Genomic DNA, 22,953 nt, shown 5'->3' on the forward strand with positions numbered 1-22,953 from the left:
AATGAAGACAAGGCACTCGCTGAAGACCAGACGAGCTTAGTAGAAGACTCTGACAGACTCTCCATCATCATCATCGTCATTAGCAAGCATCCACAAGTCCTCCACTTTCTTGAACTTCCCACTTCTGCCTTCAATGTCCTCGGCAGCTCTCAAGACGCAGCTGAAAACCAGATTCCAGCCGTTCAGCCCAGTAGCATGAAAAACCTCAGCAACAGCTGCTTCCCTGCTACCGCACTTGACCAGCTTATAGATCTGTCGACCGCCGGTACCGGGAACGAACATGTCTTGAGCTTGCGAGCTGTTGAAGACGAGACAGTGGGATAGATCTGTGGCTTCTAGAGCTTCCGACCTCGCGTCGGTACACTGCTGGCATGTCCTGATGTAGGACGTTCCGACTACATCGGAAACATGGCCGGCAGTACATTCGTAGGTGTCGTCATCCGTAGGCGTGGTCAGTGCAGCGGATGCCCAGACCTTTGGCGTCTGAATCTCGGTTGGCTTCGGATTGCTTGAGGGAAGCTCGTCGGGTTCACGATCGGACAATTGTGCACATTTCATGCGCCCGAGGAGAGCGTTGCTGGGCTTCTCGTACCAAGTCTCCGTGGTTCCGTACTGGAACAACCATTTGAACTCGTTGAAGTCGGTAGCTTGCGCGCGGTGCGAAGTTACAAACACGTTGCGGCGAAATGGCAGGATTCGGACCAATCTGCTTGGATTCTGAACACTTTCACCGGAGTAGCTCGCTGGAATCAGCGTCTCAGATGACTGGACTTCGATACTGGGATTATACGTGAGACTGTTGCACCCAGGGGGTGGAGGTGGGGGTGGAGGTGGAGGTGGAGGTGGACAATATACGACTGGAGGAGGAGGAGGTGGTGGTGGTGGTGGTGGAGGTGGCTTGACACAGTCAGTGAATCTCTCGAAGCAACCAGATACCTCAACGCTTACTGGAGGAGGGGGAGGTGGTAGTGGTGGTGATGGTGGAGGTGGTGGCGGTACTGAAACAGGAGGTGGTGGCGGCCGAATGGGTAGCTGCTACCGTGGAGTGAGTCTCAACCTCGGCTCATTGTGTGATACTGGACTTACGAAAGGATCATGAGGCATTGGCGGCGGCGGCGGAGGAGGCGGAGGCTATGTGACGAGTTAGCAAATTGACATGCAGAGGGATAAAGAGACTTACAGGCGCGATCAAGGGTGGAGGAGGAGGAAACGAGCCGAATCGCCGTTCACGGTACGCCTGTAAGAGGAAGTCGTGACAAAAAGCACAATTGTCATTGGTATCCCGAAGATAGTTGTGATATCGATATTTGCCGTTCCGCATCATGGTGTTAGTGTGGATGATGGGATGCGATTCGAATTCAGGTTCAGATTCCGTATCCGATTCGGCATCCTTCTTCGCCATTTCGAGCCGCGAATTGGCAGAAGGAGAAGCAACGATACTCATTGGTGGTTCGCTATCGATTATTACCAGATCGTCTGAGTCCATCGCTAATGTTTGAACACTTGTGGTGTTCTCTGGGAAATGCGGAAGAGGTAGCTGACTGCTTTCAGCTGAACTGGGATAGCCCCATATATAAACTTTCCGTAACTAAGCCCTGGAATGAAGCTGGCACGCGCTGCCTGCTCTGTGGCACGATCAAAGCTGTAGTTCGGAAAGACAGTTGCCTTCTCATGAGCTACTGCATCCTCCATATGCAGCACAGGGTGGCAGAGGATAAGGCAATCATCTTGGCCGCATCTAAATGCATACTAGACACTGCTTTGCACTGACATCCGGACCCAGTATGCAGGTTTAGCGCATGCCGTACGATGCACCATTGGCTGGCAGTGACCAGCGCTCATTTGCGCGTTGGGTGTGCAACGACATGACTTTCCTGCGTCACCGCGGACGTCGCCAAATGCTTGGGATGGGGCCATATCAAGGTAGCAAATGCCTTAACGCCTTCGTCGGCCTACACGATGAGATCGGCGATGAACAATCAGGTTGGCAGAATGTCACTCGCCTGCTAGTATCCGTGCAAAAGCAAGCAATTGCTGCAAGCCTCACTTCAAATAACTTGCTACAAAAGTGAGGTCTTTTTCCAAGGCTATCCGGTGAAAGCCTGATGATACGTTCTGCAGTGCTGTAAGGTATGGTAACCGTATCGTTACTGATTGGACGAGCCATGGCGCGGGGTCGATGAGGAGGGCTCAACTGCGGTTCCGATGAGCGCTGATATCGACTTGCATGTGAGGCTGACGAGCTTGATGATCAGATGTGCTGTCGAGACCACTCAGTACGAGCCACTTCAGTCAAAACGTGCTCACTTCGAGCCCCGTCGCGATCGTCAATGATGTTATCGGTGATGAACATGGCCCTGGCACAGAGCACAAGAGGGCTGTAGTCACCTCAGCCCTCCGAGTGTTTTTCCCGCGATCCAGCCCTTGCCGTCCAGACAACATGATTCCTCCTTGGCTCTAGCAACCACGATGGTCTTGACTTGCGATCCAGTAATAGCGGCCTGTGGCTTGAAGAGACGGTATGTATCTATGGTGTATTTGTGCAAACCCGCAGAGTCCCTGCATGACTTCGGTCCACGAGGCTGGGGATGGCTGGAAAGGCGGTCAAGGAAGTTCTACAGCAAATGATTTCGGACTGTCCTTCACGGTCCAGGTCGAAGATCCTCAGCGTTCCTGAGAGTTAGCTATGACTAGACAGGTACTTCGCTACGTACCATGTATGTGTGGATAAGGCGGCCAGGCTGGTATGCTGGCTGGGCCGAATCATTCCTTGGGCCATGCCACACTCGGACACGCGTCCAAGTTTGACCGGATGTCAAGTTGTTGAGAGGCGATGACCGTCTACTACAGGAGGGAAAGTGTGAGGCGACGAATCTGAAGGAACTGGCCTTTCACCGACCGGCTGGCAAGCATCCTTGGACCTGGATGTATAAGCTTCGATGCAGACTGCTCCGAAGTCTGGAATAAAAACGTAGTTGAACATCCAGGAGCAGCGTCGTAGCTTGAACCTCAACAGAGAGCTGGAGAAGGAAGCAAAGTCAGCAAGTCCAAGAAGTTTGTAGATTTTATAGATTGCCCCGAGCGGGGTATCCGCGCAAGAATCCTAGCTTTAGGGTGATCACAAGAAGGCACAAGGCAGAATTGTTCGCGAACGCTCAGATCCAAGCAGTGAGGTGGAAGGTGACCGGTCAAGGAAGCACAAGTAGTCCAGGGTTCTCGAGACGAAAGTACCGAGTCGCAGAGCATATGAAGAGTTGACTCTCCAGCGCGTGCGCACTGGATCACATCTAAGTTATGTTGAAGTATAGCCCTATGAGGACACCTCGCGATCTTTGTCGTCTGGATAAAGATTGAAGGACCACAAGTTCGCATGTATCCAAGTGAATTGACTAGCGCATTTCAAGATTAGCGTGCCAAGTATCGCCTGGCCGCGCGACAGGCGTCATCGCATTCGAGCTTCAAGCAAGCTACCGCATCGCCGCATCACCAAATTCTCCCTTCACGAACGGCTCTTCGACTTCTTCACCAATCGAAACACCATGGCTAACGGGTAAGTTTGCGCCGCCACAGCACAAACGAACAGCAGCTAACCCACACAGCTGGGCACCTTTCATTGGACTTCTCGTCACCGTGATCTTCTGCGCGGCAGCATGGATCCTCGCACCTAAGGGTGAGAATCAGACGTACGTTATATCTCGCCATCTCTTCCATACACATAACCTACCTCTTTGAGTCGTGGTCGCCACACCGAGATATCAGTACTACCATCGCCGTCTACACCCACTCCACGATCGCACGCTATTCAACTGCCACTCCCACGACCCACACCTAGAGCATGTAAAGGGCCACAGTCGGACACCAATGCGCCCAACAAATTCATCACCGGCACTTTCCAAGTTGTACAACACTACTGCGACGCCGTACACGATCTGAAAAAGAACACACGCTAATATGCACCCACAGTGTCTGGCGATCAACCCTCGTCCTCTCCGCCGCCGCAATGTACATCATGTGGGCTATCACATTCCTCGCACAACTGCACCCTCTCATCTCGCCTGTACGAAACGATCTGCGACCGGAGTACAACCAAGGGTAGACAGATCAATACAACCTATGATCTACTTTGGAGAAGCACATACAATCTGGAACATGTTCATGACGGGCGGCACATGCCGAGTTCTGGGTGTCAGAGGGCACAAGTGCAAGACAAGCAGCAGAGGCGAGCATTCCGAGACTTGAGCGCATTGTATAGTTGGCTGGGCGTTACATGGATTTTGGGCTGTACAAACACCAAACGAAGCATTTCGAGTACATACACCCGCATGTCTTGACGGGTGTGGTTACTGTTCACTCCATGAGTGATGCGCACGATGCCCTAATCTGAGTTGCACACACAATCTTGAAAGCCTAACAAAGCAACGAACAGCAGACGGGTATCATATCCTGTATCACATCGTAATCCAGCTGTCTCGTTACCTGCATCCGCGTAGACTGCACATCATCTCACCCAACACCAACAACCCCCCTAACCCACCTCTCCACACTCCCTATCACACCATCATCCTCCCACCCACTCCCCAACCCTGCCTCCCTAACCACACTCCCCGCAACAACCCACCTCGCCCCCGCTCCAACACCAACCAACATTCCCGCCCTGAGATATCCACAATCCATAAGGATCTCCAGCGCTGCGACATTATTGACAATAACCGCCCAGCTAACCGCCGTGGCGCTACTCGGGAGGTCATAATCCCAAATAATCAACAGTATGGGGAAGAGCTTGGTACATGAGCTGACCAGCAACGCCGTCGACAATGGTGTAGGATGTGGGTAGTGGGGGATGAAGTGTTGAAAGGTGGGGCGCAGGGCGGAAGGCAGGGTATGTGGGTTGAGGGAGGTGAGGAGGCGGATGGGGAGGTGGAAAGCGAGGGTTGAGAGGGTGACGAGGAGGAGGAAGAAGAGGTATTGCAAGATCAGGGGTTGGGCTTGGAGGATTGCTGCGTTGGTTTGCTCGGGCGAGGCGGAGGAGAGTTGGTTGTGGTAGGGTGAGTGGGACGGTAGAGGAAGCTTCTCGATGCGCGCCCATGTTAGATAGACGTCGAAGAGGAGGAGCAGGATGCCGAGGCGGAGGATGGAGCGCTGTATGCGTTAGCATACCACTATCTTGTGTGTGGGATGGGGATAGGGGTCTGTACGTCGAACTTATCGTCATCGCGACCGAGCCGGTTGAACAGTAAATGGCGATACACCTGTGAAGTTAGCACCTATCCCCCGGCACACCATAAGATTAACTTGCTTGCGGTTTGATCAAGACCAAGTCGATGAACAGCACCACAAAGTCATGCTCGACATACTTGTCGGCGAACTTCTTGCAGCGCGGACATTGTGTCAAGCGCACGCCCTTGCCCAGCGCGCGGTCATCGGCTTTCGAGTACTCGGTGTACAGTGTTTTGACGGGGTAGCGGCACTCTATGCAGATGGGCATAGCGCCGCAGCCATTGGGTGAGGCTCTGCGGGTGTGGAGGTGGGGTTGTGGAGCGAGGTGGTGTGGGATGCGGGCGTGGTGTTGGGAGCTTGTCTGGAGTTTAGAGCTTTATAGCACGTTAAGTCCGTCACCACCAGACGATCCATTGATGAGAATTGGAAATTGCTACCATGTCTTGCATATCATTCATAATTCGTGATCGTACATCTTGTGTATATAACATGAAACCCCTGCCTCTTAAAGCACGCCAACCTAAACGGATTTCTCATAATATAGCAGATCGAAAGTATATCTTCAGACATTCAGCCGATGGAAATCGTTAAGAGAAACCTTCCCTAGCGCCGCCATGCAATTTTCGCCATCTGCGCCTATCCTGACCAGTTTAGCTCCATAGAAGTATGCATTTCGTCAAGTCAATCAAGTCAGAGTCGACATCATAGCCGCAACGATCTTCGGGTTCGGCCTGTCGCGTCGTCCTACCCAGGGTATCAATTTGCCGTTTCTAGTGGGCCGAGCGGACAAGGGCTAACCTACCCTTTCTGTCCCTGTCAACACGAACAACCTCCCGCTTGGGGTCTCTTCGCTCATAGACCTCGTAGTCCTCGCCACGCTCGTACTTGAGCAACTGGCGTTCCTCCTCTAGCGACCGGATCTCGTCTCGGATATCGCGCTCTGTTCGAGTGTCTCTTGACTGGCGTACAAGATGGCGCCCCTCTGGCAGGAATGCCGTTGCTGGCCCGTGCATAGCAGCTGAGCGCTCGATCTCAACATACCTCTCGTGCTCGTGCCTTGGAGGTGACACGCTGCGGACTGATGGCTCGTACACTGTTGGCGCGTGCTGAGGCGGCGGCGCTGCGTAGACCGATGCTGGTGGAGGTGGCGGTGCGTGATAGACTTGCGGCGGTGGCGGAGGTGGTGCAGCATACACAGATGGCGGAGGTGGAGGTGCAGCATAGACGGACGGAGGTGGTGGAGGAGCCGCCACAAACTCTGGCGGAGGCGGCGGCGGAGGAGGTGTGGCTGTCTCTTCAATTCGCTCTTCGTAGACATACGTTGTTTTCTCTGCTGCACAATTAGCTACGTACTGAAGTAAATTTAGGTCGTCGTACCCTCTTTGTAGTTCTCGCTGACCTTGATGCACTCATCGATGTGTTCCTTCTCAAGAGCACGAGTGATGATGATGAAGTCATCCTGTCTCAGTCAGTGAGGTTCTCATGATTCTTCACAAGCAACCTACCTCTTCCTCGAAAGGATAGCCAAGCTCAATGACCGCTTGCTTCTTCACCAATCGCTTTGGCAGTCTTGTCTTGCCCTTCTTGCCGTAGTTCGCGCGCGGTAGCTGGATCTCTGACACACTGTCGGAAGAGGAGCTGCGCCTGGAGCCTGCGACACTCTTGCTTCTTCGGACTCTGCTCTTGTTCCTTGACACTTCAATCTCGCGGTACTCTTCACGCTCCCTGCCTCTGCCTCCGCCAAAATCACCGTAAGCAAGGTCGTCGTCAGACTCTCTGAATCGTCGACGTTCCGGTGACCTGCGACGTTCGCGGACAGGCAATGGAATAGGCACATTGGCAGGCGGGCGGTACTCGTGGTACTCGTTCCTCTCCACTCGTTCAATATCTCCGTAGCGAGGTAGGGGTCGACGATCGAATGTGTCGAGAGATGACTGTCTGCGGATGTACTGTGGTCGCGCTGGCTTTCGTGGCCTCGAAACTTGACTCCTGAGGTCGATGTTGATGTCCTCGTCAATGACAGACTTCCTGCGATAGGGTGCGAGCGCCTGATTGGCTATCTCAGAAGGCGTGCGCTCTTCAAAGACATCATTTCGGCGTGGAGGAGCGCGGCGTTCGAAACGGTCCTCTTCGAAGAAGCGGTCCCTCTCCTGAACGCGGGTGGGTTGCCTGCTAGGTGGGCCACGGCGGTCGTAGTCCTCATGGATGTCGATGTCGCGGCGGCCTCCTGGGAAGCGATCGTGCTCTTGGAAGCGGAAGTGGTCGTGTTCGTCGTCGCGGCTAGGAGGACCCCTGCCGCCCCTCATGCGCTCGAACCTGTCGCGATCCCAACGCTGGCCTCCGCGAGGTGGCTCGTCGTCATAGCTGGCGAGATTGCCGGTCGAAGAGCGATACATGGCTATAATCTCTGAAGTGAATTGCTATCCCAGCCCTGTTGATGCAATAACTCGGGATGCGGGGTGTTGCCGGCTATCCGTCCGGAAAGTTGTGTACAGACTGTAGGCGCAATATGTAGGTGTTGTGGGAGAAGCGCCAGTCGAGTCGAGAGTTGAATAAAGGAGTAAGTCGCACGGCTGCGAATATATTGCCGCAGGCTAGGAGTGCTGATGGTGTGTAGGTGTAGTACGACCTTGGTCAAATACGGACGTCATCGCCGGCGCATTCTGCGCCTGTACCCTGCATAGGCTTGCGCTGTGATTTGCGGCCAGGCCTTGATAGCCGCTGACTCTTTCTCTGCGGGCTGTTTCAGACGGGGAAATCAAGTGCCTGACGCATAAAGTTCGAGCATATTTTGAAGTTGGGCATTGCGACCAACTTGTGTATTGCTACCTGAACAATGGAACAAAGCAGTAGGCCCTGGAGCCATTCAGGCTACAAAATCACAAGACACGACTGTGCCCAATCTCCAGGGTTTTGGTTGCCATAAGGCTATCCCTACTCTCGTATCGTCACCGAACAAAACCGAGGGGGTGCATAGTGAAGTTCAAAAACGTGACGTCACCCCGCCTTTGGAAGGAGCGTTCCAAGGTCTGGTGGAGTACGAATCTAAGCCAGACTCTCAGCGTCAACCACATGCGTGAACGGCTGCATAATTGACATGTCGCATGCGCCCTAACACCTCCAGCTCCTGCGATGTTCTTTATCCACGGGAACGGCCCGGCGTCGCTGTCTTTGTGCTCACGATAGGCTTCGATACACCTTACTGCGGTACACTAGCCCAAGCCAGGGTCATTGGCATCTTCAGATTGACTGCTGTTGGCCGACATTATTCTGCAGAGGACATCAACAATTGCAGAAATTCAAACTGACCACTGCCGTCTTGGAGGCACTGAAACGTTACAGCTAATGTTCTTCTATACATTATAGTTTACAAGGTACCTAGGTACATCTTTGATACGTGATATACAGTCATTGTCCAGTCGTATTCCTCCCAGATCCTAACCACATCTATTTCTTTCCGACAAGCTCCTCGATCTTCTTCTGCACATACTCAACATCATGCGGCCTCCCCTTGATGGCGCCCATGACCTTGCCCATGACAGGCCCATACGCCTTCTTAGCCTCCTCAAACCCAGCAACCGCCTGGTCAATGATGCCGTTCAACTCGGTCTCCGACAGCTTGGGGATATCCTCTGCATACTTCTTCAGCACATCCAGCTGCGCTTGCTCCTTCTCCACCAGGTCCAGACGCTTTGCGGCGGTGCACTCCTCTATCGCGGCGTTGGAAGCCTTGATTTGCTTCTGGACTAAAGCGTAGAATGTGCCGTCGTTCTCGATTGGTTTTGCGGTCTTGGAAGCGTTGATGATCTCGGCTTGGAGGGCACGGATGACGTTGAGCGCAGGCTTGTTCTTCGAGCGCATCGCGGTCTTGAGGTCGGATTGTAAACGTGGGAGAACAACAGACTCAGAAGTCGATGTGGACGAGTAGCGCAGGGTAGCATGGCGAATGCAGGCTGACCGGGACATAGAGAAAGCTGTGCGCAGCATCGTAGGTGTGAAGAGTGCCATGGTGGGCTGTCTAGCTTGCGAATGTCGAAGTAGCGATAGCAATGGTTGATTAGAGTAGAGTGAAGCTATAGTGTTGAAGTCTCGAGTATGCTGAAACACTCCCGTCTAGTTGTGGTGGAAGTCAATGCTCGAGTAGATGTTGATCCACCAAAAAGCTGAAGCTCAGACGCGCCAGAGCTTCAGATCCCTGTCATTCGCGCCAAGCAAGCTCTTTTGTTGTCCGTCAACTTTCAACTCCAGCACATTGTCCACCCGCAATTGCAGTCCCGCGTCTAATTCGATACGAAGCGTGGCGCGCTTTTCTTTTTCTGGAGCATCTCAGCATTTGCGCGCGATTAATGTCTACGCCTGAACGTCAGCGCGTGTCCCCAACCACCACCTAAAGCTCGCTCTCACCCAGGCCACCGCGCCCATTCACCACATCGCCCACGCACATCATGAACTTTTCGGTACCTACGACGCCTCAGCGTCCCACGCCGGGCATGTTCATCAACACTCCTGCGCCGAATCGAGGCGGGCTGGTACGGCAACCATCCATGTCGCAACAACGACAACAATCCATTGCGCAGCCTCAGCAGCAGCCGCAACAGCCAGCACAGGCGCTTCCTGCACCGCCAGTCGAGAGCGCCATCGAGCGTGCTGCGCGCACAGTCAACAACATGTTGGACAGGGACAACCGCTATCCTCCATTAGAGGCCTATGTTGGACGTAAGTAGCGCAAAACAAAGGAGTGGGCGCACGGCAGGATGCTAACGAACCCACAGAGGGCGTATCTGGAGAGTACGAACTACCGACAAACCCAGCGTGGGCACCCTTCCAGAAGCTGCGAACATACCGACTTCCAGAGGCCGTCTTCGAGCAGGTGGATCACACGCAAATGTCGACAAAGATGGGCCTGTTCGCGGAGATCAACCATGCTTGGGTGGTGGTGGACAACCAGGTCTATCTTTGGGACTACACGCACCCGAATCCTGAGCTTGTCGGCTTTGAGGAGCAGCCGAGCAACATCACCTGCGTAAAGCTGGTGAAGCCGCGTGCGAAGGTTTTCGTCGACACAATCGAATATCTGCTGGTAGTCGCAACCGTTACCGACATTTTTCTGATCGCCGTCGAGTGTCAGAGGGGCCCTGAGGGAGTTCACGGCATCACATTGTACCGCACAGGGCTGTCAACTTCTGTCAGGAGAATCACAGTGACGACGATCGAGGGTTCGGCCAAGACAGGGCGCATTTTCTTCGGAGACGGGAGCACAGAAGACGTATACGAGCTCAATTACCAGCAGGAGGATCGGTGGTTCTCCAGCAAGTGCAGCAAGACAAACCATGTCTCCAAAGCTGTAGGCCTTCCTGCATTGCCGTTCTACGGGACCACACAACAGGCAGGGATCGCGCAGATGGTCGTCGACGATACACGAAGCCTCCTCTACACGCTCTCTACGAACAGCACCGTCAAGGTGTACCACATGCGCGCTCCGGCGACTCTCGAATGCGTAATTACTCGAACCGTCTCGAATCTCCAGACTATGTGCAGCCATATTGTTCGCCAGTCCGAGGTTCTCAACAAAATGGAGATTGTTGCTTTGAGTCCCATTGCGAGCACAGAGGCAGACCACCTTTCGCTTATGGCAACAACATCTACAGGATGCAGGCTATATCTGAGCACAACATCTGGTGGCTGGAACAGTGACAGCACAAGCGCACCAAACAGCATGCAGTTGCGCCACATTCGATTCCCTCCTGATGACGGCCAGACCCCTCAGCAGAGCAATTCGACCCAACTACAGCCGTACCAGGGCGGCGCGCCACTAGGGTTCAACTCCAAATTCTTGAAGGAGACCAAGTACGGCAACAGGTTCGCACCTGGTTCTTTCTTCTCCTTCGTTCTCAAGTCAGAAAACGAACGGAACCAAACCCTCTTCATCTCCGCTCCTCACTCAGGATTGCTCGGTCAGCGCGAAAGCTCGGAGCCTCCGCGGTATACCGAGACCGGTTTGACGTTAGAGCTCGTGGGCAGGATTCAGGATATGGGACAGGTGTCTGAGCCTTTCTCGGCAAGGAGCGAACCTCTAGGATTCGGTAATGAACTCGCGACACAGTTCGACAAGCCTCTCAATGAATACGCCATTATCACATCTTTCGGTATCGAGACGGTACGACGGAAGCGACTCGTTGACATCTTCGCAGCCCTCGTCAAGTATGGAGGTGGGCAAGAAGGTACTGAAGCCGATATCAGAAAGCTTGCTAAGCAGTACGGTCTTGCCGAGACAGCGGCTACTGCTTTGGCTGTAGCTTGCAACCAGGGCTCTGACGTTGGGCCCGATTCCCGAATTGCTAGGATCACGGACCCTGAGGTGACTGAGTTTGCTCGCAAGGTCTTCATCGAGTTTGGTGGTAAGGCGCATCTGACAGAGAGCGCGACAGTTGAGGGACCCAGCGTCGAGAACGTTCGAGCATCGCCGCGACACGATGGTATTGCAATGTATGTGGCTCGTCTCGTGCGATCTATCTGGCATGCTCCAGTGATCAGGGAGGACGTCACACCAACAGGCCCTCTTCTCGCGTCAGCTGTGAAGGTCAGCAAGTTGCAGGATATCCAGCGTGCGCTGATGGACTTGCAAAAGTTCCTTGACGACAACAAGTCATTCATTGAAGGTCTTGCAGGGCCCGAGGCATTGGGCCGTGTATCATCGCGACAAGAAGAGGTCGAGCTGCAGGGCGAGCACAGGGCGCTGACGAGCCTGGTCACGCTCGTGAACGACATGGTGGAAGGCATCTCCTTTGTCCTTGTTCTGTTCGAGGAGCGACTGGAGGATATTATGGCGCTGCTCGACCCCAACTCACAAGCTATGGTTCGACGCATGACCTTCCAGGCTCTCTTCTCCGTCAAGGAAGGTAGAGACCTCGCCAAGGAATTGGTCAAGGCAATCGTCAACCGCAACATCACCAAGGGCTCGAATGTCGAAACGGTTGCAGAAGCTTTAAGAAGGAAATGCGGCAGCTTCTGTAGTGCAGACGACGTCATGATCTTCCGCGGCCAAGAAGCTGCGAAGAAGGCAGCAGACATGGGTGCGAATGCCGAACGCGGACGCATTCTGCTCAACGACAGCTTAGGATTGTTCGAGCAGGTTGCAAAGAGCTTGACTTTCGACAACCTGGCTTCAACAGTCAATCAGTACATTCAGCTCGAGTTCTATGCTGGTACGTCATTATCAGTAGTCATCTTCTGAATCCCGCTAATATACGTCTCAGGTGCTATTCGACTATTGCTAAAGGTCGCTCAAGAGTGGGATCGTGGGAACAAGGCTCTGTCGTGGATTCGAGACCGAGATGACCCCAGCACTGACCCGAACGATGTACGACGAGACTTCTACGAGAAGCGTACCGCATGCTATGACCTCGTCCTGAGAGTCATTGAAGCGGTCGATCAAGCATACAACAGCCAAGGGCCAGTACCAGATGGCGTTGTATCGCAAGTAACACGGCGCAAGTTTGAAGCATACGAACAGATCAACAACTCAGACGATGAGGTATTCCAAAACTACCTGTACGACTGGTATATGCAGAAGGGCTGGGCGGAGCGATTGCTCGAGATCAATTCGCCGTTCGTTATCGAGTATTTGCGACAGAGCTCGGAGAAAGATGTCGCTCATGCAGACCTTCTGTGGCGCTACTACGCCCATTACAACGACTACTTGAGTGCCGCAGAGACACAGTACCAGCTTGCCAAAAGCTCGCTAGACCTGCCGTTGGAGAAGCGGATCGAATACCTCTCGTTCGCTAAAGCGAACGCATCGACACGTATGACCGGCTTCTCTGAGACCGGGGTACGAAACAGGCAATCAAGACAAGAGCTTCTGCGAAACATTGCTGATCATCTCGACATCGCAAACATTCAAGACGACATCCTAGGAAAGCTGAAGAACGATGAACGACTCGCCCGCGACCCAGCTCGTAAAGAGCAAGTGCTGGGACTCCTGAACGGTCAAATCCAGCCGCTAGACGAGGTAAGTCAGTTCATTCAACCGCTCTACATCAGTGGCTAACACACACCTAGCTGTATCACAACTATGCCGATCAGGCCGGCTACTACGATGTATGCCTGCTCATCTACCACGCCGCAGACCATCGCAACATCCCCGACATCCGCAATACCTGGTCCAACCTCGTTGAGCAAGTCCACAAGCAGGCTCTCGCGGATAGAGCAGCACAGCCCTGGGAGTCGCTTGCGCTCAAGGTCGAAGAAATCGGCCGTCGCGTAAACATGAACGAGAATGTCTTCCCCGTCAACATCGTCCTCCAGCTCCTCCTTCAGTACGACCTCGAGTACTACACACACGACGCCAATTCGAACTCACGGGACCTCATCCTCAACTCGAACATCACATGGCCCATCGACATCCTCGTCCGCCTGAACGCACCCTTCGAGTACCTCGTCGCGACATTCGAAGCGCTGTGGTACGCGCAGGAAGCTCCCTTTGCCGGCCGCAACAAGAAACTCCTCATGAAATGGAGCATTTACACAGTCGAGCAGTGGGGAATCATAAGCCGTCGATCGGGCGCGCTGTTCGGCGGCACCGAAAACGCCATCGGACTCGCAGAGTATCTTCGAGTCGTATTGGGTAGCGAGACACTAGGTCGAGACGCAGATGATCAGCAGTGGCTGCAAAGAGCGAGGGATGTGAGGGATCTGGTCGAAGAAGCTGCGCGATGAGATGGTTCGGGGATATACATGGTGTTTGCAAAAGGAAAACAATTTAGGCATTTTTCCAGCGTGCGGCGTTGTTCAGGAGCATTGAGGTTTGGCGCAAGTGAGGTTGTACGTATGCGTATGTTGCAAGGCTTTGGCGCAGGGTCGAAGCATCGTTGGGTAGTGTATCAAGAAAAATACCCATGCATCATTCACACATGTTGACCGTTGCAGTTGCGCTGAGGAAGGAATCATGTACCGCTGGTAAACCAGTCTTCATTATGGAGACTCTGGCGGCAGGGCTTGTAGAACATAGAGGGTTATATTCCCAGTTTTGATTTACTGAGGCGCAAATGATATTCGATGGGTTTGTTGGCGGACACGCGCACAAACTCATGCGCAGAGGGACCTGGTGTTTGAATGTTTAGATTGACTTTCAAGGGGAGCAAAGAACATGGATACCTCGAGAACCAGTTTTGATAGTCCGAAGCGCAGACGTGACTGTGTGGTGAACAACTGGGTGAAGAAGAGTTTGTACGCGAACCGCCTCGTGACCCGGCCCGTGCCTGAAGAAGTCTGGAGGTGTTCAGTCATCGCTCAAGCTTGGCATGATGTGATGAACTGTTTTGAATTATGTTGTGTTGCAGATGTTAAAATCTGCAACTTTCATCTGCTAACTTAATGAAGTCAGATGAATGGTATCAACCTAAAACTCCGTGCTATGGCAAAATGCAGATCCACCTCTTCATGCTCCGTGTAATGTAGCTCCCATAGAGACCATCTACTTCTATCTCTTCCTCGTCTAGTGGCCGTCAGTGCTCTTCTGAGTGATCATCCATGTCAAAAGGTCGACCTTGGTGACAACAGCCGCTGCCCTTGTCTCACCATCAACCTTCTCGGTGACAATGGCTGCCGAGTTCCACTCGAAGAACTTGTTCAGATCACTGAGCTTAGTATCCCTTGTGATCTCGACGAACTCCCTCCTGCTGCCGACCTTGGTACCCTCGCCGTCCAAGTGTAGTCTGCCGAGATCCTTGACAACTTCGTTGAGCTTGCGGAAGTCGAACATGACATCCTCGACCTTCGACTTCGGGGTTGCGCGTCCAGATGCGATGTAGGAGAGCAAGTTGCCCAAAGTGACGAGGCCGACAAGTCTCTGCTTGCCGGCGCTGGAGTATGTGGAGACGGGGAGCTGGTCGAAGCCCTTCTCGCGCATGGTCTCGATGGCTTCGCTGCAGGGAGAATTGGCAGGAACGGTTGTGACAGGCTTGAGGCGTAACGAGGCGATCGTGGCGCTGTGGAAAGCGTCGTTCTTGTTGTTCTTGCTGAGCGAGAGGCGACGCGTGACGTTTGCGGCTTCGGGTGTGTCAGCAGCCGTCTCGGGAAGCAAGTCGTTGGCGGCAAGCCAGTCGTCGTCGACGAACTGTGGGATGTCAGTATGTAAGGGTGGTGGGAGAAGAGGGGTACAAACCTTGCTGAGGTAGCTCCTGATGCTGTCGGGCAGGATAACGACTACGACATCGTCCTTGCCTAGACCGAGCTCCTTGATAGCCTTGACTGCGGCGTCCATAGCGCTGCCAGACGAACCACCACAGAGAATACCCTCCTCAGAGATCAATCTCCTTGCGTACTGGAAGGCTGTGCGGTCGTCGGTCTTGTACCACTTGTCAACGATCTGCTGCTCCAAAACCTCAGGAATGAAGTCATAACCAATACCCTCAACCTTGTATCCCTCGTTGATGTGATCCTGATTCAGCGTCTCAGGCAGCGCAAGAATACTGCCCTGGGGATCGGCAGCAATGATCTTGACGTCCTTGTTGTGCTTCCTCAGACCCCTCGCCAGACCAGTGATAGTGCCACCAGTACCAGCGCCAGCGACAAGTGCTGTGACCTTGCCCTGTGTCTGCTCCCAGACCTCCTCAGCGGTGCCAAACTCGTGGGCGAGCGGGTTGTCAGCGTTCGTGTACTGGTCGAGGATGTGCGCATTGGGTAGCTCCTTGACGAGCTTCCTTGCAACACCAATGTGGCTCTCAGGACTGTCCCAAGCTGCGCTGGTAGGTGTACGGATGATCTCAGCGCCCAGCGCCCTCAGGACCGCGACCTTTTCCGGGCTCATCTTCTCGGGCAGAGTAATGATGGTCTTGTAGCCCTTGACGGCGGCCACCAGGGCAAGACCAATACCAGTGTTGCCGGAGGTGGGCTCAATGAGTGTGTCGCCAGGTTTTATGCGTCCTGACTTCTCAGCGGCTTCAATCATGCGCAGGGCAATGCGGTCCTTGACGGAGCCGCCGGCGTTGAAGGCCTCAACCTTGACGTAGACGGTGGCTTCGATGCCGAGAGACTGTGGGATCTTGTTCAGACGCACAAGTGGCGTGTTGCCAATCTGCTGCGTAATGTTGTCCATCACGACTGGCGGGATCTTGGGGCGCGTTGTCGTAGACATGGTGTTGGTGTTTCAGTACGTAGACTCCAAAAGAGAATGTTGTAAGCCTGAAAGTGTCGCGAAAAGGACAGACGGAAAGGTGAGAAACAAAAGGATGTCTCGCCACACTCAAGAAAATACGATGTCGTGTTCTTTTTGCAGTTGTCGCAAAGAAACTGCTCGTCAGTTAGGTAAACCGCAACTAAGCGCCCCACCAAGGCCCCGCTGTTCAGCCGCGGCTACCTTGTTGTTCTTCAGCCCTACCAGCACTGTGGCCCTGGTCAACTCCAATGGTCCGCGGCGCTCTCCTTGATCATCACTTGCTCTTCAAAGTCATCATTCACGAGGGAGCTTTCGTGCTAAGCCTGTCATTCTCCTATCGCTACTAACTAGCTCCTCAGTCGTCTATGGTGCAGCTCGCTCCTTCCTCACCTGCCGTGAACCGTGTTTATGAGCGTACTACTCACGGCCATCCCTCGCCACTGAAGGTCCTGTCCTCTGGCTGACAGCCAACCCAGTTGACCAGCTCCACCAACTCCGTGCTGTCGAAGCTGTACTGGTTGGCTGACTTCTGGTCGTAAATAGACTTCATGTTGATGCAGATTCGAAAAACATGTGTGTCGTCATACAGCGTCTTACAGAACTACACCGAATTTCGTGGGTAACTCCTAAACTCCATATTTCCCTTAAAGACCTCCAGAGGTCTGCTTCGAAGTATTGCTGTTAGAGCCTTGCAGCCGACTATTTGCAACGCAGGTGCCAGCCTTGTATCACTTTGAGATTACAGATCAGTATCGCAGCTGGTGTCCGAAGAAGCTTGGGTATGTAAATTTTCAAATGAGTGTATTGAGTGGGGTTCTATCTAAAAGCAACGCAAGACATGCAGAACGCAAGACTAAAAGCAGGAAGCAAAGCGAAACTACGAAAGGGAGGAATCTAGAAAACAATGTAGAACGCGAGACCAAAGCTAGAAAGCAGCGCAGAGTAAAACCGAATAGAACGCGAGCACATTTAAATAGAACGAATGACCAATTGCAAGAACAGAAACACATGATAGATGGCGTGAACGGAGTAGCCATGTGAGTAACGCATGTCTCAAGAGTTGGCCAAAACGATGACCAGGCCTCTATGATAAAACAGTGTGAGAGCGGGAAAATTGAGAAAAAAAACGAGGAGATCTATGGATGATCTAAAAGAGAGGACGAGGAGGAAGACCGTGGACGAAAAGCAGAGGTCGCAAGAATAAGGTAGAAAAAAGAAGAGGCAACGATCAGGACATCAGCGCCTGCCAGACAGAGGGAGAGATGACCTAGGCCTGGAGGTCATCAGATCTCTAGGCAAAGTTTTACAAGAAGAGTATGGTGCCATCGAGCTCCTCGTTCCAAGGTCGCTGGCGGGAGCCATCGTTGTCGTGACTGATGCCGACAACATCATAGGCAACATTCTTGACCGCGGCTTCCTCGATTGCGAGCCGCTCCTTGACGCTGCTTTGCTTGTTGACTTTCGTCTCGACGAAGCTCGGATCGTACTTGATGTAGTCGTTCACACGGTTGGAAAGCTTGCTAGCCCACAGCAACGGAAGTGCTTTGGCGATCTATTCGTACTGCTGGGTGAGCTGTGAACTCTCGTTTGACGCACCGGTCTGTGGAGTATTAGCATAAAAATCCGCGTGTTGGAAATGTTGTGAATGACTTACAGGTTCTGCCAACTCATTCGCGCCGTATTTTGTGGTGTATGGTGACGTAAGCAACTCATGCGTCGAAACTGCATTTGGTTCTCACGTGTCCAGAGCGAATGCTTGTTCAGCCTCGCGTGCTGCGTAGCAAGCAACGTCTACTGGAGGGTAGATGCCGTAGCGTTGAGGAGTTGCATTTCGGTTTCGAGTTGCGTGGTGGGTATGAGTTGTAGGCGGTGAGTAACAGAACAAAGGAACTGTGTGATCGTTATAGAGCAGCTGAGAATAACGTCAAAACCAGAGGAAGATTTTTGGAGTGGTGGAGAACGCTAGTTTGTGCAAGGGTTAGTATGGTCTCAAAGCAGTAGGCAGTCGCTTTCTTACAATGCGGAACTGAATCTCCTGTGCTTCTCCTAGGGAATTCTGACCTACTTTCCTTGTCATCTGCAAGGAATGATCACAACGTTCCACCAGACTATAACCTGGGCTTGAAGGGCAACGTGATGATGAGAGTGTGATGTGCTGAGTGATATTTGGGGTATGATACGGTTGGCGCTAAACAGTGACAGAAGAATGAGGCATTTTGACGAGCCAGTTCTCCCAGAACCTGAAGCCGTCAAGACTCTGCTCACGACACAATACACCAGCTTCCTCAGCCATTTCAAGCTCTTCGATCGCAACTCCCACGCTCCATCCGAACTTCTCGGCAGTCTCTTGCGCAGTAATACCTCTACCATATAGTTGCCAGTCCCATGACACATCTGAACTTGGCACCTCGTTGTGTAAGCTCTTCAGCCAGGTGAGCAGACTGGCAATGGTTTTCTCGTCTGTTCGGTCACGACCTTGGACCACAAGCAGGCCACTCTTGAATTGTCGTAATCGAATAGGGAGCTTGAGCGTATCCCACATCCGCGCTGCCTTCTCGAAGTCCGCCGGACTGACTAATTCCACGCCACCTCTTGCGCGATTGAACATGGCCCATAAGTCAACAAGCGTCATGATCCCGCCTCCCCTTCGCAAAACACCTCTTGTGTCATCAGTAAGCCATTCCGCAAGGTTTCGTGACAGCTCAGATACGTATAGTGATTCTGAACCCGATCCAAGCATATCTTTTGTAGTGATCAGACCAAGTGCAGATGCTGACTGCGACGCTAGAGCGTTGTCTTCTGAACTGCCATTTGTCCCCAGATTTGCCTGTTGCGCAAATTGCTCAGCAAGTGCAATTATCTCCTTTGCAGAAGTCATCAGTGCCTCGAGATCTTCGAAAGCGTTGCCGATCATAGCTTCATTGTTCTGCCTCTGCTCAAGCCCACGACGCTCGAGACCGGCGATACCCACTACTCGGGGTCGCTCGATCTCCGCCGATGACTTGCCAGACTTGGATGAGTAGCTGTCGTCGAACGCGCCAGAATTTGGTCGAGGCTTAGGGATGGGAGGAGCACTCTGAAGCAGCCACTTGCGCTGCACTAACGCGTTCTTGAGACGCTCGTAGAAGATCTTCTCACCACCACTGCGGAACGATAGCTTGATGCACTCGATGTTGGTAGTCTGTATAGGCGTGGTCAAGGATGGGCCGGGAGAATCTGCTCTGCGAATCTCCGCAACGTGCTCCAGCCGCCTGTCTACCACAGTAGTCAAGGATGCACCGCATATCTCGCAGTTCAATAGCGAGGGATGGTTCTGGTATGTACAGCGTGGGCACGACACTATTCCCCCAGAAGAAGATGTCGAAGCTGTGGTGCCATCCTTGTTGTCCTTCGGCGGTGGACCAGGGGCTGGTCTGTTTGAGATGGCTGCTATGGCTGCTTTCACGACATGCATTGTAGGCGGCTTGATGCCGCAAGCCAGACATGGTGGTATCGGTGTACGTGACGCAAGTGCGGGATCGAAGTTTGACGGTACTGGATTCGAGAAAGAGCATATAGGGCAGATCCAAGACGCGGTCATGGACGGGGCCGGTGCAGGGCTGTTTCGTCGCTCTGGTGAACCAGATGAGGGGCTCCGTGCAGCAACGGGTGCTGATAGCCCACGTGATAGCTGATTGGCGGGCTTGGGGTAGAGGGTGATCTTAGGAGAGGACTTGAGGAAGCCAGCCTGTATGCAACGTCAGTCACTGCTGTCGCGTGCTCTATGCGCGCACCGAGACCGACGAAACCTACATAGAAGTCTGGCTTCTCTATATCCTTCAGGAAGATGGCCACCGAATTTTTGCGCGGTTCAGCATGGTCGACATAACATGTGCGATGTGAGGTCAAGTACGCCTGGCCGTTCTGGTACTGTGGGATCTTGAACTTGCTGCGCGTGAGGCGTCAGTCGCATAGCGCAAGCTGCAGGGCACACGGTATGAACATACCCCTCATACAGTCCCACGGCATCTTGCACGAACAGAAGCGTCTCCTCTGGCAAGAGCGACGGGCGCAAAGCGGTGGTCAGATCGAGCTGGTGCAGGAACATTCAGGCCATTCATGGAGGGGTAGACCGGCCATGGCAACCTGGAGGGATGTACACTTGCTCGCATTCACCGAGGCCGGCTATCGTCATAGAAAGCGCTAGGGCGAGTACAGACTAGCGCCTGCCAAGGGTGGACACTGATCCGCTTTGTCGCTTCAATCACCTCCACACACCCTCGAGGACTGGACATCTCACCCACCTTCGCACAGTCTTCACGACGTTCACCACTACTGTAAACTACTCACCCCATAGTCACACTCACCTTGTCACGTCTTGCCCGCGAAGTTGCTCTATCATGATGCCCACCGCCACCTCTGCGTGGGGCCAGCCCATGCAGCCACCCGCCTACAATGCGGTCCAACCGCGAACCACACTCCAGCCTGCGTCTGCCTCAGTATGTCTCGACGTCGACCAGAAAGACATACCTCGGGCTAACATGCTGTCGCAGTCAAACACGCCGGCTGCCGCCAGCAAACCGAAGAAGGTCGAGTGGCCCCCTGCGGTGCGCGATTATGTCCGCCGTGCCTTCGATCCCGAAAGCGCCATCGCCGGCGTTTCAAGCCTAGAGATGCAAACAAAATTGAAAGAGACCATCAGCTATTACGCTGAACGGAACATGCAAGACTCGATCGACTGGACCACATACCCCCTGCCTCAAGAGCTTATCCAAGAAGAGCGCAGGAAAGCCGCACTGATGTCGCCTACTAATAACGGCTTCGCGAACGGCCTCTCTTCTCTTCATCTCAACGGTGCAAACGCCCAAGCTAACTCATCCCCATCGACACTGAAGAAGCGCAAATCACAAGACTCAGAAGAGCTTGCCCAGCAGACTCAGGCAATCCTTCCGCCTTGGCGTAGAACTAACCTAGAATCACGTATGACTTTCGCCGAGGGACACAACGAGAAGCGCCAAAAGAAGAACGCCGCCTCTGACGCCTCAAGTAAGTTAGAACAGGCCGAACTGGAGAAGCGACGACAACGATTCAACCTTGGCAAAGCCGGCAACAACAAGACACCACCATGGGGAGCTTCAGCAAGGGACGAGGACGAGATGCCTACTGGCCCTGTTGTCGGAACCAACACGGCTCTCGAGAAGAGCTACTTCCGTCTGACTGCACCGCCAAAGGCTGAGACCGTCCGACCTCTGCCTGTACTCGAGAAGACTTTGGCCATGCTTACCAAGAAGTGGAGGGCCGAGAAGAACTATAACTATATTTGCAATCAGTTCAAGTCACTCCGTCAGGATCTGACCGTTCAGCACATCAAGAACGCCTTCACTGTAAAGGTCTACGAGATCCATGCCCGGATATCTTTAGAAAAGGGGGACACGGGTGAGTATAATCAGTGCCAAACGCAACTGAAGGCGCTGTACGCGCAGAACCTTGGCGGTAATCCGGCTGAGTTCAAGGCCTACCGCATCCTCTACTTTGTATATACGTGCAACAAGACCGACATGAACGACATGTTGGCAGAATTAACCCCCGCAGACAAGACCCACGAATGGATCAAGCATGCCCTCGACGTTCGCTCAGCATTGGCACTCGGCAACTACCACAAGTTCTTCCGACTGTACCTTCAGGCACAGAACATGGGCGGTTACTTGATGGACATGTTCATCGAGCGTGAGCGACTCGTTGCTCTCGCTAACATGTCTAGAGCGTACGTTCCTCCTTCTCTTCTGCTACATGCACATACTGACACGCACCAGTTACATTAGTATCACATTGCGCTTCCTGACTGATGAGCTCGGTTTCGACAACGATGAAGTATGCCGTGAATTCCTCGAGTCGCATGGCGCGCAAAACATCATCGAAGAGAAGTTCGACGAAAAGACCGGCAAGCAGTACCGGGTGAAGATTCGCGAGGCTGCAGCGCATTTCGAGCAACTGCGTGCCGCTGCATTCAGCAAAGTAGACATCAAGGGCCAGATATGAGTTCCAGTATCGACGATGGCGGCCCCAATCCTTCCCATTCCAGCGTCCCAGCTTTCTCGAGTTGCGCATTCGTCATCCTAGATTTCTTTTCAAATTCCTGCGCCTCACTCGCACGTCACTATGGATCTGCCCGCCAAGAAGGTCGTCTCCAACACCCATGTCTCGGCATGAAATGTTTCCCGGCGTCATTTGACCGGAACGCGGGGTATCCGCTCATGCGTTGGATGCAGCGAATTTTCTAGTCATTTCCCATACGTTGGACGTCTCAAAAGTGGTTCGCGATCACCAAGCTACGTTTTTCGTTTTTGGTATCATCCATCTTGTTCGTTCTCAGTGCAAGAGCGGAACAAGAAGCGGATTTGGAAAGAGTGGCATATCAGAGGGTTTACGGTGGTGCAAAGATGGGAAGCATTGAGATGTTACGAAACAGGGCTGAGCGGCACTACTCTAATGCCTGCTTCAGTCTCGAATTGTCCGGCACCACCACGTGGGTTTGCGGAGGTCGGCATTGTTGCTTCTGACGGCCTGTTCCGCTTCGGCGATATTATCGAAAGATATTG

General features: G+C 53.2%; 10 protein-coding genes across 10 annotated transcripts; 4 read left to right on the top strand and 6 right to left on the bottom strand.

Annotated features, from left to right (window-relative positions):
* Window positions 1-36: 36 nt before the first annotated feature.
* On the bottom strand, window positions 37-1,402 carry BU25DRAFT_461799 (uncharacterized protein; the record flags this gene model as incomplete). The annotated part of the gene is made up of 4 exons (XM_033710471.1): window positions 37-897; window positions 949-1,035; window positions 1,087-1,131; window positions 1,181-1,402. The coding sequence occupies 4 exons, from the start codon at window positions 1,400-1,402 to the stop codon at window positions 37-39; spliced, it is 1,215 nt and encodes a 404-aa protein (XP_033557907.1).
* A 2,009-nt stretch (window positions 1,403-3,411) lies between these two features.
* BU25DRAFT_414178 (uncharacterized protein) lies at window positions 3,412-4,195 on the top strand. The gene is made up of 3 exons (XM_033707220.1): window positions 3,412-3,550; window positions 3,600-3,683; window positions 3,964-4,195. Exons 1-3 carry the CDS (start codon window positions 3,540-3,542, stop codon window positions 4,094-4,096), a joined length of 228 nt encoding a protein of 75 aa, XP_033557908.1. The 5' UTR covers window positions 3,412-3,539; the 3' UTR covers window positions 4,097-4,195.
* A 394-nt stretch (window positions 4,196-4,589) lies between these two features.
* BU25DRAFT_375475 (Arv1-like protein) lies at window positions 4,590-5,552 on the bottom strand (the record flags this gene model as incomplete). The annotated part of the gene is made up of 3 exons (XM_033704093.1): window positions 5,297-5,552; window positions 5,196-5,249; window positions 4,590-5,139 (listed from the first exon to the last, which is right to left on the bottom strand). Coding segments are annotated over exons 1-3 (792 nt in total), but the record flags the coding sequence as incomplete, so codon positions are not given.
* Window positions 5,553-5,902: 350 nt separating this feature from the next.
* Window positions 5,903-7,619, bottom strand: BU25DRAFT_349606 (uncharacterized protein; the record flags this gene model as incomplete). Its single annotated transcript, XM_033703263.1, has 4 exons — window positions 5,903-5,961; window positions 6,020-6,550; window positions 6,595-6,676; window positions 6,723-7,619. Coding segments are annotated over 4 exons (1,569 nt in total), but the record flags the coding sequence as incomplete, so codon positions are not given.
* Window positions 7,620-8,595: 976 nt separating this feature from the next.
* On the bottom strand, window positions 8,596-9,340 carry BU25DRAFT_414180 (GatB/YqeY domain-containing protein). The gene has a single exon (XM_033707221.1). The coding sequence runs from the start codon at window positions 9,223-9,225 to the stop codon at window positions 8,665-8,667; it is 561 nt and encodes a 186-aa protein (XP_033557911.1). The 5' UTR covers window positions 9,226-9,340; the 3' UTR covers window positions 8,596-8,664.
* A 514-nt stretch (window positions 9,341-9,854) lies between these two features.
* Window positions 9,855-14,133, top strand: BU25DRAFT_414181 (non-repetitive nucleoporin-like protein). Its single transcript, XM_033707222.1, has 4 exons — window positions 9,855-9,933; window positions 9,990-12,422; window positions 12,474-13,228; window positions 13,279-14,133. Exons 1-4 carry the CDS (start codon window positions 9,885-9,887, stop codon window positions 13,933-13,935), a joined length of 3,894 nt encoding a protein of 1,297 aa, XP_033557912.1. The 5' UTR covers window positions 9,855-9,884; the 3' UTR covers window positions 13,936-14,133.
* A 391-nt stretch (window positions 14,134-14,524) lies between these two features.
* BU25DRAFT_451197 (cystathionine beta-synthase-like protein) lies at window positions 14,525-16,493 on the bottom strand. The gene is made up of 2 exons (XM_033709738.1): window positions 15,383-16,493; window positions 14,525-15,334 (listed from the first exon to the last, which is right to left on the bottom strand). The coding sequence occupies exons 1-2, from the start codon at window positions 16,352-16,354 to the stop codon at window positions 14,714-14,716; spliced, it is 1,593 nt and encodes a 530-aa protein (XP_033557913.1). The 5' UTR covers window positions 16,355-16,493; the 3' UTR covers window positions 14,525-14,713.
* Window positions 16,494-16,631: 138 nt separating this feature from the next.
* On the top strand, window positions 16,632-18,017 carry BU25DRAFT_451198 (uncharacterized protein). The gene is made up of 4 exons (XM_033709739.1): window positions 16,632-17,035; window positions 17,090-17,154; window positions 17,220-17,412; window positions 17,663-18,017. Exons 1-4 carry the CDS (start codon window positions 16,947-16,949, stop codon window positions 17,952-17,954), a joined length of 639 nt encoding a protein of 212 aa, XP_033557914.1. The 5' UTR covers window positions 16,632-16,946; the 3' UTR covers window positions 17,955-18,017.
* Window positions 18,018-18,563: 546 nt separating this feature from the next.
* On the bottom strand, window positions 18,564-20,462 carry BU25DRAFT_434032 (Vps36-domain-containing protein; the record flags this gene model as incomplete). Its single annotated transcript, XM_033708835.1, has 3 exons — window positions 18,564-20,102; window positions 20,168-20,303; window positions 20,362-20,462. 3 exons carry the CDS (start codon window positions 20,460-20,462, stop codon window positions 18,564-18,566), a joined length of 1,776 nt encoding a protein of 591 aa, XP_033557915.1.
* A 295-nt stretch (window positions 20,463-20,757) lies between these two features.
* Window positions 20,758-22,393, top strand: BU25DRAFT_461807 (uncharacterized protein; the record flags this gene model as incomplete). The annotated part of the gene is made up of 3 exons (XM_033710472.1): window positions 20,758-20,853; window positions 20,908-22,118; window positions 22,168-22,393. The coding sequence occupies 3 exons, from the start codon at window positions 20,758-20,760 to the stop codon at window positions 22,391-22,393; spliced, it is 1,533 nt and encodes a 510-aa protein (XP_033557916.1).
* Window positions 22,394-22,953: the final 560 nt, after the last annotated feature.

Source organism: Macroventuria anomochaeta (genome assembly GCF_010093625.1).
Source record: "Macroventuria anomochaeta strain CBS 525.71 unplaced genomic scaffold BU25scaffold_35, whole genome shotgun sequence".
Lineage (NCBI taxonomy): Eukaryota > Fungi > Ascomycota > Dothideomycetes > Pleosporales > Didymellaceae > Macroventuria > Macroventuria anomochaeta.